General features: G+C 49.4%; 1 protein-coding gene across 1 annotated transcript in view; it reads right to left on the reverse strand.

The window, feature by feature from the left end:
- RIN3 (Ras and Rab interactor 3) overlaps positions 1-16401 on the reverse strand; it is a 131882-nt gene that overhangs the window by 43087 nt on the left and 72394 nt on the right. Inside the window, exon 4 of the mRNA XM_019632925.1 lies at positions 239-311. Within this exon, the coding sequence (XP_019488470.1) occupies positions 239-311 (73 nt within the window). The remainder of the gene's footprint in view (positions 1-238; positions 312-16401) is intronic.

Genomic DNA, 16401 nt, shown 5'->3' on the forward strand with positions numbered 1-16401 from the left:
TTGGAGTGATGGGCAGTGAGCCGGGGGCAGGTGGTAGTGAGGGAGGGGTCTGTACCTGCAGGTCCAAAAAAGCAGCAGAACCAACATCTCCCTTCATGGTCACCAGGGCAAAGCCAGGGACTGTCCTCTCTCTCTGCATCCTGTGGGCTGCACTCTTTCCCCTGGGGGCTTCCCTGTGACTCCCCACCCCCACCCAAGGTTGCAGCCAGCTGCCCTCCTGTGGGGCCAGGGTACTCACCTACTGACACAGTAGAACGCGATCAGTCTGAAGATGTCCTCAAACACAAGAACAGAGCCTTCCAGGTACAATACTGAGGAGAGATGGCAAAGGCCTTGGATGAGTATCGCCGTCAGAAGGAAGGAGGGGCTGTGTCCACCAAGCTCACGACTGCAGAGCCTGGCCTGCCACAGTTGCACACACATCAGCTGCCAATTGGATCCAGGCAAGTGAAAAATGAACTTCTGTGGTGTTAATCCACTGAGATGTTTTGGGGGGGACTATGTACTACAGCAGCTGGTGATGAGTGTCTTAACACTCATCATTTTGGGTAAAACAACATATAAGCCTCTAGATTGTAAAAGCAGAATAAAACATTTAATTGATCAGGGTCATTTCAACTTGACAATTCTGAGGACTGTGAGGGGGCCAGCAGGAGAACAGTTGCCCAGTTCTCTCTTGGCTTCTGGGAGGTCCACTGGTCCAGAGGCACTGAACTGGGGCCGCTGGTCGTTCACACACGAGGGTCTATTAAAGCCTCATTTGATTGTGCAGCACGGGTTTCCCAAGGGCGAGGGTGACCCCGAAGTTTGCCAACTCTGACAAGGAAGGGGGATCAAAGCACTTGTCCAAGATCCCATCCCGGGGTGGCTGTGGCTCCTCAAGGGTGCCAGGAAGTGGCAGTCAGGGACTGAAACTGGGGGTGCACTGACCAGAAAATGTGGCACCACACCATGTCCTGCTTCGGATGCTTAGGGCAAGGGGCCCAGAGAAGCTGAGCTAGCTGCTCACCAGTGGTCTCGGCCGCCATCTACCCCCACGACTCCTGACTCTCGTCCCTGGGTTCCATATGCCCAACAGGGACACTCCCTGAGCTGGGGGCCCTCACAGTGAACTTTCTCAGGCATCAGAGAGGCCAAGAAACATGCGTGCCTCACACTTCAGTTCCAATTTCCTGAGGCTCTTCTAGCGTCTATGTGGTGGAAGGGGAAGGCAGGACCCGGTCCCAGGCCTGGCCCTGGCCCTGGGATCAATAGTGTGGCTCTCGGTACCTCCCTCCCCCTCCCAGCACCTCAGTTCCTACACCTGCAAAAGGAAGGAGACCTTCCAACCCTAAGTACACGTGCATCCGCGTGACATCAGCCAGCCCTCCGGTTTTCAAAGCCTAGGACAGCATGCCACTGTATTGGTGATCTGCAAGATGGTTGTAGGGGGAAAGGGCCAACAGGTTTTATTCTAATAGCTTTATTTTTATATTCTCCTCCTTTCTATAGACTAGACACTGTTCTAAACAGTTAACATGATTTTTTTTTGGAAAAAGTTTACATTCATTTCTGTTTATGGCAGAAAGAGAATAGTTTCGTATTAGGATAAATATAAAAAAATTTAAAGTAAGTTTAAAGAAAAATATTAAATAGTAGATCATAGCATGGGAGGTACTCTGAAGATGCTTATAAATGACTGAAGTCTGAGAAACATTCTGTGACTTAGGTAATAGCGGTGCGGCGGCCCACAGCGCCATCTAGTGCTGACATTTGGTGCATCGCCGACTCTCTTCAAGAAGCGGCAGGGACTGGCCAAGGGAGCCTAGGGCCAAAGACCTGTAGCCAATGAGAGGTAGAGAGGCGGTTCCATCTTTCAAATGGGAACATGAAGACCTTTCTCATGAACCCTCAAGAGGGCTTAGTGGCGATGCACACAGAAAGCCTAGCCTTCTGCACAGGCTGTGCTCAACCCTTAGCAGCTTTCCCGCACCGCGGAGACATGGTCTGACCTTTGTACAACACAGATGAAACCTTTAAGATGAAGCCAGTCACTTTCTCTTCTGTGCCCTCTGGCACTTTTTATAAAGCCGAGACTTATTTTAGATTTAGTTTACTGGACCCTCTGTTTGCTGGTCGGCAACTCGAGGGCAGGGACCAGGGCTTATTCATTTCCGGAGCGGAGGGGGTGGCCGGGGGTGGGGTAAGCAGAATTCTAGACATAGTGGCCAATCACTTTTTTACTGTTAGAACTGTAGATTTTTAAAGTCACAAGTGAGGGCCAAGGCTCGTGTTTGTTTCTTTAGACCTCTCCTGCGTCGGCCTCAGCTATCTGCCCACACCTCCCCTGTCCCATGGTGGGAATTACACCCCTTCACACCAAGGCGTCCCCACCCTCCCTCCCCGCCCCCCAGGGAACTCCTGCATGCCAGGGCCAGACCGTGGCCCCCTTTTGAGTCTCCCTCAGCACCCAGCCCAGCGCGCTGTGTGCCAGGCGCACAGGGAGGGCTCTGAAAGGGCAGCTGGGTGACCAGGCCTTCTGGGAGCAAATCTCCAGACATTACAGACATTGCACTGGAGGTTGCTTAGGGCTGGGAGGAAAGGCGAGAGGGGATGATACTAAACCGTATGAAGCTTCTTTTTTTATTGTCTATAAAACCCACAAAATTTAGCATTTTAACCGTTTTAAAATGTACAATCAGTAGCATTAAGTACATTCACATCGTGCAACACGGGTTTCTTTTTTGAGGTGATGAAAGTGCTCTTAAATTGACTGTGATGAGGCTTGCATGACTGACTACACCAAGATCATTGAATCGTGCACTTTAAATGGGTGAATTTATAATATACGATCCATTATATGAATACATCTCAATAAAGCCATTATTAAACAAAGAAAAATGCACACACACAGAATGGACTGAATTTCACTGCTTGTATTATGGGTTTTTTTTTATGAGCATCTACGAGTTTTCGGTAAGAAGAGAAACTATAAAGGTTCTCTAAAATTTTCTCTAATTTTCTAAGATTCTCTGTAAATTTCTCTAAACCTGACTGGTTTCCAGTGTCCTCTTGGCTCACGCTGCTTTAGAATCTGCTTGCAGCCCTGCCGGGCACAGGTGACAAACCTCCTTGCCGTTCACTGCTGAGGGGACCACATCACCCTTTACCCACTCAACCCAGCTGCAGAAAGAGCCTTGGGAACAGGTCCAGAGCAGGTCCAGCACCTGCTCTGCCCTTGGCAGGGACCCCGCCAGCCGGCACCTCTGGTTAATAGATGCCAGTTTCAGCGGGTCACCTTTGAAAAGTGCGAGCAGAGACCCCCTCCACTGTGTCCAGTCTCCAGGGTCCCTCAGCAAAAGCCAGACCCTGTCTAACCATGTTTTCTTTCAAAGGGTGAAGAGAGGGAGTGGGTATCAGCCAGCTGCACCTGGCTCATCTGAGGTGACAAGTGACAATAATGGGACTCTTCCTCTGCCTAGAGAAAAGGAAGTCTTTCACCTTATGACTCATCACCAAGGCCAAGTCGCGACAGGGTAGAGATGTCAGGTGCACATGCGCCAGAATGGCTTCTAGCATTTGCAACCCCAATGTCAAAATGAAATATCCACAAACAACTGAAAGCCAGTAGATTTTTCTTCTAAAGAAATTCCATTTTATCATTCAATAACATAAACGAACTGCCAAACACAGGGTCTGTGTGGGTATCTTCTGTTCTCCACGGTTACCTCCAGCACCAGGCCTGGTGTTTAGCACTCTGCTGGCTCTCAAAAGTTTATTTAATTATTCATTTATAAAACGTTTTATTTTGAAATACTTATGAATTCACAGGAGGTTGCAGGCAATGTACAGGGGGGTGTTGTGCACCCTTCACCCAGTTCCTCCCACTGGAATTAGCACCGTGCGGAACTGGGGTACAATATCAAAATCAGGAAACTGACCTTCAGATAATCCCGAGCTCATCCAGACCTCACCAATTTGACATGGGCTCACACATGTGTGTGTGTGTGTGTGTGTGTGTGTGTGTGTACAGTACTATCAATCTCATCCCATGTGTAGCTGCTTGTAGTCACCACCGCAATCAAGGCATTTTACTGTACCATCACCACAAGGCTCCCGCGCTCCCCCTTTATGGCCACAGCCACCCCTGGCAACCACTAACCTGGTCTCCATATCTCTGATTATGTTATTTCACGAATGTCTTATAAATGGAATCATACTGTATATATCCTTTGAGACTGGCTTTTCCCACTCAGCATAATTTCTAGGGTCATCAGGTTATTGAGTGAATCAATTGCCCGTTTCTTTTTAGGACTGAGTAGTAATCTATGGTCTGGATGTAGCTCTGTTTACCTGACTGTTCACCCACTGAAGGACATCTGGGGAGTTTCCAGGTTTGAGTTATGATGCACAGTTTCTGTGAACATTTGTATACATGTTTCTGTACCTACTTTGCTTTCTGTGGGATATGTACCCAAGAGTGCCATTGCTGGGCCATACGGTGAGGCCACCATTAGTGTTCAGAGGAACTGCCAAACGACTTCCAGCAATGTGTGTGTATGTGGGGGGGGTCCACTTTCTCCCTACGCTCGCCTATTCAGTGTTGTCATGATTTTTTTATTTTAGCCAGGCCAGTAGGTGTAGAGTGATATCTCACTGTGGTGTTAATTTGCATTTCTCAAATTTGGATTTTGAAAAGATGATGAACATCTTTTCGTGTGGTTATTTGCTATCTGTATATCCTCTTTGGTGAAATGTCTATGCATGTCTTTTGCCCATTTTCTAATTGGATATTGTGTTTTTAATGTTGAGGTTTTTAAAAAATCACTTGATTTTTATGATTCACATACCATACAACTCACCAATTTAAAGGGCACAATTCAATGGTCTTAATATATTTAGAGTTGTGCAATCATCACCACCACAATCAAGTTTAGAACATTTGCATCCCCAAAAGAAACCCTGGACCCATTAGCAGCCACTTTCCATTCTTCCCTCCTTCTAGCTTCTGGCAACCACTCATGTACTTTCTGTCCCTGTGGATTTGCCTGTTCTGGGCATTTCATATGAATGGAATCATACCATAGGTGGTTCTCTGTGTCTGGCTTCTTTCACTCAGTATAATGTTTTCAATGTGCATCGTAGCACAAGTCAGTACTCCATTTCTCTTCATGGTTGAATAATATTCCATTGTATGGACATAACACTTTTTGTTTATTCATTCATCATTGATGCATATTTGTAATGTTTCCAGCACTACAATTAATGCCGATGAACTCCTGGGTACAAGTTTTTGTGTGGACGTATGTTTTCACTTTTCTTGGGTGTATACCTAGAAGTGGAATAGCTTGGTCATCTGGTAACTCTACATGTTTAAGAAACTGCCTGTTTTTCTTTTTCTGATTAAAGTTTATTGGGGTGACAATGGTTCGTAAAGTTACACAGGTTTCAGGTGTACAATTCTGTAATACATCATCTGTACATTACATTGTGTGTTCACCACCCAGAGTCAGTTCTCCTTCCATCACCATATATTTGACCCCATTTACCCTTATCTACCACCCCTCACCCCCCTTACCCTCTGGTATCCACTAAACTATTGTCTGTGACAGTGTGGAAGTTCTTCAAAAAATTAAGATTAGGATTATCATATTACCAATTCCTCTCCTGGGTATCCACCCCAAAAATCTGAAAACATTTATCTGTAAAGATATATGTGCTCCAAAGTTCACTGCAGCTTTAGTTACAGTGGCCAAGACATGGAAACAACCAAAGTGTCCTCGATAGAAGACTGGATAAAGAAGATGTGGTATATATACACACAATGGAATACTATTCTGCTATAAAAAAAGATGAAATAGTGCCATTTGCAACAACATGGATGGATCTTGAGACTATTATGCTAAGCGAAATAAGTTAGACAGAAAAAGTCGAGAACCATATGATTTCACTAATATGTGGGATATAAAACTGAAAGCAACAAAACAAACAAATAAAGAAACTGTTTTTCAAAGTGACTGCTCCATTTTACATTCCCACCAGCAACAATGAGGGTTCTGATTTCTCCACACCCTTGTTATTGTCGCTGTGATCACAGCCACCCCAGTGGGTGTGAGGTGGCATCTCACTGTGGTTTTGATCTTCATTTTCCTAGTGATTAGTGATGCTGAGCATCTTCTCATGTGCTTATTGGCCATTTGTGTATATTCTTTGGAAGAATGGCCATTCAGATCCTTTGCCCATTTTTAATTGGGCTACTTGTCTCGTCTTTAAAGTGGTTTTGAGAGTTCTTATTCTAGATACAAGGCCTTTGTGAGATGTGTGATTTGAAAATATTTTCTCTCACTCTGTACTTTGTCTTTTCATCCTCTTTAATAGGGTCTTTCAAGCATTTATTTTAAGGATGAAAAATGAATGCTATCCAAGCTTGTCTGCAAAATAGTAAGCATTCAACTGGTGTTGCATAAATAAATGATTCAGTTGATTCACTTGGGTTATTTCCAACCTGCTATAATTAACAGTCAACTCTTATTTGTATTTGGCAGTACCTATAATTTTTTTTATTTTTTATTTTTTTNTCACGGTTAAGTGATTCTCCTGTGAACCTGTCAGCCCCTCCAGGCAGGCCAGGCCCAGACCCAGGCTGGACATGTCCATAGTGCTCCACCCTCACTTCAGGCCTGCCCCGTCACCACTACCCCAATCTCTAATTTTGAAGGGTGGCAGAATTTATCCCATATTGCCTCAGTTTACCTGGTTGGTTGTCTGGCCTGCCAGCGGGCTTTCCAATGGTCTTCTGGTCACTGTACATTGTCATGGCCAGCGGAGCTGTTCCGCTCATCTGATGGCCTCCCTCAACCACCAGGACAATCTCCGACACCCCCTCACCCACCTCCTTGGTCTGCTGCTCTAGACGCTACAGTGGTGACTGCAGGTCACTCCCAGCCTGGAACCCCCGCATCCAGGGCCTTCCGCAGCCTGGCCCCTGCTCTTCATCTCCAGCTTGCTCACACTGCTCCCCACAGATCCTTCCCTTGAACTCGGGGCCTCCCAGTGTCCCGTTCCGTTTCCGGTGGGGAGTGTTTCCTGCTCATTCCCACCTCTGAGCTCTGCATAGAGGGCATGTCCCCCTTGTCCCCTCCACCTGTGCCTACGTAGATTCTATGAACCTTCAAGGCCGCACCATGGGCTTCCTCCTTCTCCATTACCCAGTGTTGTCCAAGGATTTCATCCATCTGTGCTCCCCCATGCATCACCCAATTCAGCACTTCACCAGGGGCTGCCCCTTCCGGTTCAGGAAAAGCACACACAGGATCGGGGTGTTTGTTGAGCATCTACTGTGTGCCAGGTGCTGAGCTGGGTGTTTACAGTCCTTTCATCACATGATATTATTATTATTATTATTGTTACTATATCACAGCAACCCTATGGGTGGGTATTAATACCTTTGTATTATCTGATTAATTAATTCTGGATCAGAAACCCTTAGGGGAGCTGCTAGAAATGCAAATTCCAGATCCATGCCTAGCGGTGCCCAGTGTTGGGTCTGGGGTCTGGGGTGGGCTGATAATCCACATTTTTTTTGTGTGTGAAGATGTTAGTTTTTTTTTTAAGATTTTTTTTGGGAATTGGGGGAGGGAAATAGCGCTGGGGAATTGGGGAAGGGGAACAGATAAGTTGCTCTCCTTTTGTTCTTTAGTCTAGTTATGGAGGACGTCGCTTCACTGGCCCATGTTGGTATTATCATTGCGCTCTTCCCGGGTGAGGCAGATTGGTTGCTGGGCCCTGGACGGCCGCTCATGGCGGCTCTTGGCAGCTCACACTGGCTGCCAGCCACTCATGGTAGCTTTACAGCAGCCCACTGCAGCTCCACTGCAGCCTACGCTGTCGCTGGCGACTCATGGCAGCCCAGCTCCAGGTCTAGCTGTTGTTCACCTCTTAGCTGTAGAGGGCGCAGTGTCACTGACTCTCATGTGGGATCCAAACCGGGGCCCTGATGCTCAGAGCTGGCATCCCAAGCCAACTGTTAACCAACACGCCACTCGGCTGGCCCACACATTTTTTTTTTAATGGTCCAATTCTTTTTTTTTTCCTTTTTTTAAAATTGGGGAACAGTGTGTTTTTCCAGGACCCATCAGCTCCAAGTCAAGTAGTTGTTTCAATCTAGCTGTGGAGGGCGCATCTCAGGGGCCCACGTGGGGATCGAACTGGCAACCTTGGTGTTCTGACCACTGCGCTCTAACCAACTGAGCTAACCGGCCACCCTGAGAATCCACATTTTTAAACAGCTCTCAAGAGGATCCTGATGGACGCAGCCTTGGGTGGGAATCATGATCCTCAAAGCAAGGGCGAGCGATAAAAACAAAAATTAAGCACCTCTCCAGATATGTATGCATGTATATGTTTCCTTATAAACTATTAAGTACATTAAAATGCATTCACAAAAAAAGAAAAATTTTAAAAGGGATTTTTAGAGTGAGTGTTCTAATACCCCCCTCCCACTCTGAGGGGGTCAGCTTCCGCGCCTCCTAGTGTGAAAATGGCCCTCCCTAGAGGCTTCTGGTGTTTTTCAAACTTTTTGGACCATGACTGCCAGTAAGAAACACATTTGGCATCACACACACACACACACACACACACACACACACACACACACACTCTAACAAGGGTTTAGCACAAGACTTATTCCAGCTACATGAGACACATGCTGATATTTTCTAGTCTAGTTTAATTTTCCATTAAAAAAGAGCCAATCATGATCCACCCAATTGATTTTATGACCCCCTTTGGACACTGTGATCCACTGGGCACCGATGGGGTGTCCCACAAGTTAATTCAGTTCTGGCACTGACTGCCAGGAGTTAGCGCAGACCCCACAGGTGCAGGGCTCAGTCCCACCAGACCGCCACCACTTTGGTTGCCCATTGCAAATCCGAGGCCACTGTACTTCTGAGCAGAGGGCGACAAACCAGGGGTTCCTGTGACCCCCTCCTCAGGGTTGCAGCAGCAGCTCTCAGAGCTCAGAAAAACACGTTGCTTACGTTTACTTGTTAATTATAAAGAATACGACTCAGGAACAGCCCGATGGAAGAGGTGTGCAGGCCAGGTATGGGGGAGGGTAAGACACAGGGGGAGGGGTGCGGAGTCGGAGCTTCCAAGCCGCCTTACCTGACTGCCACCTCCCAGCACCTCAGTGTGTTCATCTGGGAGGTTGGTAGGTGGGCCTGAAAGTTCCAGCCCTCTAGTCACTCGGTCCTCCTGGAGACCAGCCCCATCCTAAGGCTATCTAGGGACCCTATCTGGGTCACCTGTTAGCACACCTGTTAGGTGTGACTGAAAGGGGCAAAGACCAAATGTATTTTTGTTTTGTACCACACCTCCTAATGGGGTGTGACCCACAGATTGAAAAACACAATATATCATGTTTATTATCTTATTCATTCTTTGGCACAGGCTAGTTTTCTCCTCCCTCTTAGGGGCTTGGCACCCCCCATTCCAGGTCCTATAAAGTTTTGGGGTGACATGGGGAGTGCTTCCAAGATGGAAGGCCAGGCCTAGGAGAGCAATGTCTGAACCTCCTTGATGCCCATGGGACCCCCAGCTCCATCTCCTCACAGNCTCACTCTCTTTTGGTGACTGAAAATTTGCTACAGTGGGGATGGAGAAGCATTGATTCATTTTATCTAAGAAAAAAACCTTGCATGTAGCAAGGCCTCCATATGCCTGTTTATGGAATGAACACTGGGTGGACGACATGGCCAGAAGGATGCAGGAAGGACCGCATGTTGGCAGGAGAGGCAGAGTCTCAGACCTCTCAGAGGACTCACTCTTAGAGAGCCAAGGCCATCACACCTGGCTGGGGGGATCTGGATGGTTCCAGGAAGTGGCCCTACGCCAAAGCCTTATGAGACACTGCTGAGCCAACCTTCCCTGAAACCGATCACCCAGAATGGGCTGGAAGACCAAGCTGAACGGATTCTGATCCCCCTTCTTAAAAGGGGGACTAGATGACCAAGCTGGGTCCCTGCCAGGAAAGGCCAGGAGTGCAGACCCTGAGGAGAAAAAGCCAGTGTGACAGGGGACTGGGCAGCGGTTCCCAGCTGGGAGCAGGAAGGAGGGGCCACTCCTCCATGTGCCCTCCCAGGCCCCTGGGCTCCTGCCCCACTAGAAAGTCACTAGAAAGGGACCCACTGCTGTGTGGCAACATCACAGTTGCCATGGGAACCCTCACTTGGCCAGTTTGTACTGAGGTGGGAAAAGGACTATTTGCTGCTTTAACCAGGCCTAACCAAAGGCCCAACTTTCTGCAGCAGATGAAACCTCTTTCCCTTGTTACCAGGAGTAAAAGTGGGGAGAGCAGCAATTTCTCTGGAGTCCCGGGGACCCCGTGATTCCAGGCCCAGCCCTGGCACCCACTGGCTTTGAGGTGAGGCTGCAGTGCAGCTGCCTCACCTGTGGAATGGGAGAACAGCCCTCTCCTTGCCTGAAGGAAGGGCGCTGCTAGCCCGGGGCTTCTGGAATCGCTGGTTCCAGCAGATGGCAAAAGCTCTCAGAAGTGAGAAGTACCACAGACCCCATGCTGGGCAGCAGGTCTCCTGTGTTCTCTGGGCGGACATGCCGCCCAACCGTACAAAGACTAGAACATGAAATGGGGCAAGCTCTTGTTGCTGCTCCAGGAAAAGCCCAAATCTGGACAGGACCTACCAGGGGTGGACTCCTGGTCCCACCCACCACATGCCCTGAGACCAAAGCCTGGGACTCGCCGAGACTCACCTGCCAAGCGAGGATGAGAGTAATGGAGGCCCCCCCCTCCCCCAGGCCCTCCAGCTTGTGCAGAGGCCAGAGTGGTAACCCCAGAGAGGCTCTACGTGAAAAGATAACACAGAGGTCTGGAAGGTCTAGGGTCGGGGCGGGGAGTAAAGGGAAGGGGGTCAAGTTAGGGCTCAGGGAGCTGAGAGAGGGTATTGGTTTGAAAATGTGCTGGAAACAGTTCCCTTTCTCTCTCCCTGGCGGTTACTGATGGTCCAGGGCGGGCACCTTGGCCCCTGGTTTCCTGGCTAGAGGTGGAGCCCCTTCACTGTCTGTTGATCGGCCTGCCCGAGCCTTTCTGTAAAGTCCCACGCCCCCTCCAGTCCCGAACCTTCTCAGTGTGACATCATCCTGCCTTCGCCCTCAGTCTCCTCCACCAGCCATGGGTCCCTGGGGCGGGATGGGCTGTAGGAGCTTCTGTGCAGAGGTGGGGCACAGCAAGCCCTTTGCCCAATGCATCTTTGGCTGGAGGCTGATGGGAAAGGAACAGGGGAGGATCTGACAGCCATGGTCAGGGGTCCAAGCAGGGGGCCGCTTCCCAAGGCTCCCAGTGCCCTGTTGCAGGGTTTGACAAGGGAGTTGAGGAGTGCATCCTTTTCCAGAAGGCTGCAGCTCTGCACTAAACTGCATGACTTGACAAGTGGAACACTAACTGGATTTCATCCCCCACTCAACTCACCTACCAGGCACTTCTGGGCAATGCACAAGGTGTGCAACTGTCCGTGGCAGCCCTGGGTATGAATCATGGTTATCTTTGCTGCTTGTGGCTGGCATGAGGGATAATTTTCTCCTGATTGTATTTTAAGAATTTTAGGATGAAAAAGACACATTAATGCCTTTTTACTGAGTTCTATACCACACTCCAAGTCTGCTCAGACTGGAGACCCAACCATGCCCAAATATCCCTCCCAATACTGAAAGCCAGAACAAGAGGGCCCTCAGAGACAGCTCTGCTCCAACCTCCCCCACTGCACAGGTGGGAAAACTGAGGTCCAGTGAGAGAGGATTAGCCTGGGTGCTTTCCAGAGTTAGACTCTGGTACTCACTGGAATCGAGATTCTCANATATGTAACCAGCTCCCCAGGTGGCTGTGGGACCCAGCCAAACCTGGGAACCCTCTCTAGAACCCTCACTAGTCCCCCATCCAGCCTGGAGCATTGGGGTTAGCATTAGGGTTGGGGCAAGTACCCGGAAGCAGAATCTGTGCCTTGCAGTACCAAGGGTGGAGGGGGCACAGGCTGCTGGTGGCGCACAGCACGTGCTCCCTAACGAGTGCTGGATGGAGAAAGGTGGTGCCTCATGCTCTGATGAAGCCTTCCTCATGCTGCCTGACCGTTTCAGGGCTGGCCCATGCTATCGCAGGGAATGGGCTCGGTGAACAGGCACCCACAGGGGCCCCAAGTGTCCACTGGGCAGCGGGCTCGGTGAAGGAGGGGGTTGGGGGGCTGGGCCTGCAGCACAGCGTGGTGCTGAGGACGCAAGTCTCAGAGCCAGAACTGACATTCACCACCTGGGTGTTTAGCAATGATCAGAATGTCCCATTGGGCAAGTCCCTGAAGGATGAGCACACAGGCACTTGCGATGCGCTGTGTCCCCGGGTGTTTGGTTCTGAAGGGGTCTACTGGGCAGGGTTTTAGATGTCTAGACCCACAGAGCTATCACACTTTGGTGTTCCACCTTGGCTACCACTCCTTGATAAATGAGGCAACTGGGTCCAGTGAAGGTCAGTGACTGGCCCAAGGTCACCCAGCTTGGTAACGGGTCTCCAACTCCCAGCTTGGGGTTCTTCCTCCCACAGCATCTCATTCCTCGGAGGTGGCCTCGGAGCTGATACTGCCAACCCCGAAATACAGGAATGCCTGGCTCTATGCCCTGCGACCTCCTGTGGGTGCCCTGAGCGTTCGGGGGTGGGTGAACAGGCACCTGCTCTCCTGGAATGTGGAGAAACGGCAGCCACGGGAGGAAAGGTTGGGGGGCGACAGTGGTGAGCCAGGTGACCACGGCCCCAGGTCGGTCTCTTACACACATGAAGTCGTTACCCCAGCACACCCTCCAACAGCCCAAACCATGGAAAGAGAACCAGCGCATCTACTGGGTGTCAGGCAGTGTGCTGTCTCTTTATTTTGTTTCCTCCTCCAGCATCTTTCTAATGGGTATTATCACTCCCATTTTACAGAAGAGGGAGTTGAGACCCAGAGAGATTAAATAACTTGCTCAAGCTCTGGGCTCTGCAATTACGTCATCATCATTCATCATTCATCATTCATTCATTCATTCATTCATAGCACCTAGAATGTGCCAAACATGATTCTAGGCACCTTCTGCAAAGGGAAGAACTTCTCAGAATTCAGGAAAGGCTTACCTCCTGGGGAGTTTGACGTAATTTACAAAGGGCCAGGGGCCTCTGATGCGTTGCCCTGTGGGCCTAGAGGGACATGCTGGGCCATCAGCATTATTGCAGGATGTGCATAGTGGGGAGGCCGTAGCAAAGATCATAGACCTCGGAGCTTTATCTACTTTAAATATTCACTCCATCATTTACTAGCTGTGCAATGAGCAAGTTACTTCTCTGTCTTATCTATAAAATGGGAATAAGATCGCTTACCTCATGAAATTGTTTGCAAGATTTAAAAAGATAATGGTTATAAGAACAATTAGTGCTGAATACCTGGACAGGTATCAATAGGCAGTAGCTATGAGCAACTGTTACTATCAGCACCACCTTTTCTGCCCATCCGGGCCCAGGAGGGTCCTGGTAGGTAGGTGGGAGCAGTGTTGTGGGTTGACTGGTTTTCACCAGAGGCAGGAAGGATGGTCTCTTTGAAGCAGGAAGAAGTGGGCCTGCAGCCCTGGATCTCAAGACATCCTGCCCAGCCTCTAGCCAGCCCTTGTCAACACCCTGTGGCTTCTGGCACCAAAATGTAGTTTTACATGTCTGTTGACCTGCAACCAGCTCGGAATAAATAGAGCAGTTCTGAGGCTGGTTACCAGACATCCACTCCACCCAGCAGCTGCTCAGCAATCACGAGCTCTTTCCCACAGAGGGTATCAGCCCTTCCTGCTGCCCCTACAGGAAGTTCCTTCTACACNATGGGGAGTGCTTCCAAGATGGAAGGCCAGGCCTAGGAGAGCAATGTCTGAACCTCCTTGATGCCCATGGGACCCCCAGCTCCATCTCCTCACAGATCCTGGGTGACTTTAGTGGTTTTGAAAATCAATCACTGTAGAGGGAAGAGTGTGAATTGATTTTGGTAATTTTTTTTTTTTTGAGAGAGAAGGAGAGAGACAGAGAAAACCAGCCTGAACTTTAGAATCCACACACCTGGCTAAAAGCTTAGCTCTGCCATTCCTGTCATGGTGTCATTTCCACCTCCTGGTCTGGTAGAGGGGACTCGATTCTCTCCTATGGGGTTGTTTTGAGAATTAAATGAGTGGGGGTATAGAAAACGCAAAGCACCAACCTGCACCTAGTGGGAGCTTCGTGCATTTCCTCCTCCTAGGAGCAAGGGTTACGGGCACTTCTCGGGGCCTCAGAGCAGTGGAGGGGGCCTCCTTCCCTCTGCCCCACTCATCAGGACCATCCAAAGGCAAGATGGTGGCACCTGGCTGAGGAGGCAGCTCCAGAAAGTGATAACAACTTTCTTCAAGGGCGAAAAGGACCAATCTACCACCCCCTTCTCCTGCCAGGAGGACAGTGGCAGCTTAGTGACGTGGTGTCTAGACACCTCCTAGAGAAGGCAGGCCTAAGGGGCTCCTCCCTTCCTCATTTTGGTGAAGTGCACCCCCTTCACGTGGCGACTGACTCCTGACCCCGTGGTATGCTGAGGACCACCCCCACGAACCTTGTAAGGGGCTCAGCAGAGTGCCTGGTGTGTAGTAAGTGCTCCAAAAACCATCCAGTGTGTTCATCCTCCTGTCGCCTAGGGTAGGAGCTCTGGTATTTCCCTGGGTGCCTCCTGGCCTCCCACTTCCCGAGAGTGGCTTCCCCACCCACTCCTGGGGCAGGCACCTCCACACAGCGCCTTGNCAAGGTTTTAATAACAATATTAATAGTAATGATATCATCAACCATTTATTAAGTGCCTACTGTGTATCAGCCTCTATATTTCCAAGCATCATGACCACTCCATTATCCACATTTTATAGGCAAGGACACCAAGGCTCAGAGAGGGTAAGTCACTGGCCCAAGGGCCACAGCCATGGCCCAGGAGCCTGGTCTACCCGGCACCTTTTTTTCCGGACAGCTAGTGTGGGGTGCAGGGAGGGTGTTTGTCATGTCCCTGCTTCACTTGTTAGCTGGTAGAGATGCTTTCCATCAGCCACACATTTCCCCCATCCCTGGGCAGGCCCCACATTACCCTCGAAGAAGCCTTCCTGGGCAGAACTACTGGCCCCCTCCCTCTGGCCCTGGCACTGGGCACACCCCACTTCACAGCATGATGATACCACATCCTGATGTGTTCACATATGTGAACTCTGATGTGACTCTGACCCAGAATGGAGCTCCAGGAAGCAGGGGCCAGGCCTTCCCTCTGTTTACCATCCCAGACCCAGGACCTTGCCTGGGTGGTACCGTATGCTTAACAGGGTTTGCTGCTGCTGCAGGCATTGTCTCTAAACCCCGTGTTGGCAGTCACACCTACAGCAGCTGCTACCGCACTGCTCAAGCTATAATAAAAGATTTCTTTTTTCTTGGACAGTGCGCTTCCATATTTAGCAATGTGTAGATGAGGATTTAAGTTTTGGAAAAGGAAGACAGAACAACCTGTCAAATGCAGATGGGACTTTGTCTGGGAACTATTTATAGGTTCAGATGCCAAAACAGAAGGGGAGACATTAGACAGATGTGTGATTGCCAAATGTCAGGGAAGACTAAATAAAGCCTAAGCAGACTGGGGTGTGTTGGGGAGAAGGAACAGGGGAAGGATGGAGGAAAAGGTGCTGAGCAGAGGCAGGCCACCCTTATCCTCATCCCCGCGGGGAGACTGAATTACCCACAGGTAACACATTGCTAGTCTGGGAAAGCAATCCTCCTGTCCCTCTGCTCACTCTGCAGGGATGAGGTGTCTTTGACTGTTCCCATCATGAAGGAACACTTTGCTTTCTTGGGGAGCAGAAACAGGAATAGGAGGTGGTCCACAGCGCCACCCAATAGTGAGAGCAGCCCTGAGTGCCACAGAAGGACCCATCAGGAAATAACCCAGAAACAATCCAGCTTCAACTTCAGGATCTTACAAAGTTTGTCCCACTCCAGAGTTTGAGAACTTTTCTCTGAGGTCTAGAAGAAAGTGACCGCCACTTACGAGCTGTGAGAACCAGAGAGGTTAAGTGGCTTACCAAAGGTCACAGAGCTGGGCAGTAATGACGCCAGGATGTGACCTTAAGCGCGCTTGGCTCTGTCATCTGGGCTGCTGGTTCTCTAGACCCTGCTGCCCAGTAGAAATATCATGAGAGCCACATGTGCAATTTAAAATTTTTTCATAGTCACCTTAGAAAGAGTAAACAGAAACAGGCGAAATCAATCTTAATAATATATTCTATTTAACCCAATAGATCTGACATATCAGTTCAACGAACCACTAATATAAAAAAACTTACTAATGAGACGCTCTA

This window comes from Hipposideros armiger, unplaced genomic scaffold (assembly GCF_001890085.2).
Source record: "Hipposideros armiger isolate ML-2016 unplaced genomic scaffold, ASM189008v1 scaffold_1195, whole genome shotgun sequence".
Lineage (NCBI taxonomy): Eukaryota > Metazoa > Chordata > Mammalia > Chiroptera > Hipposideridae > Hipposideros > Hipposideros armiger.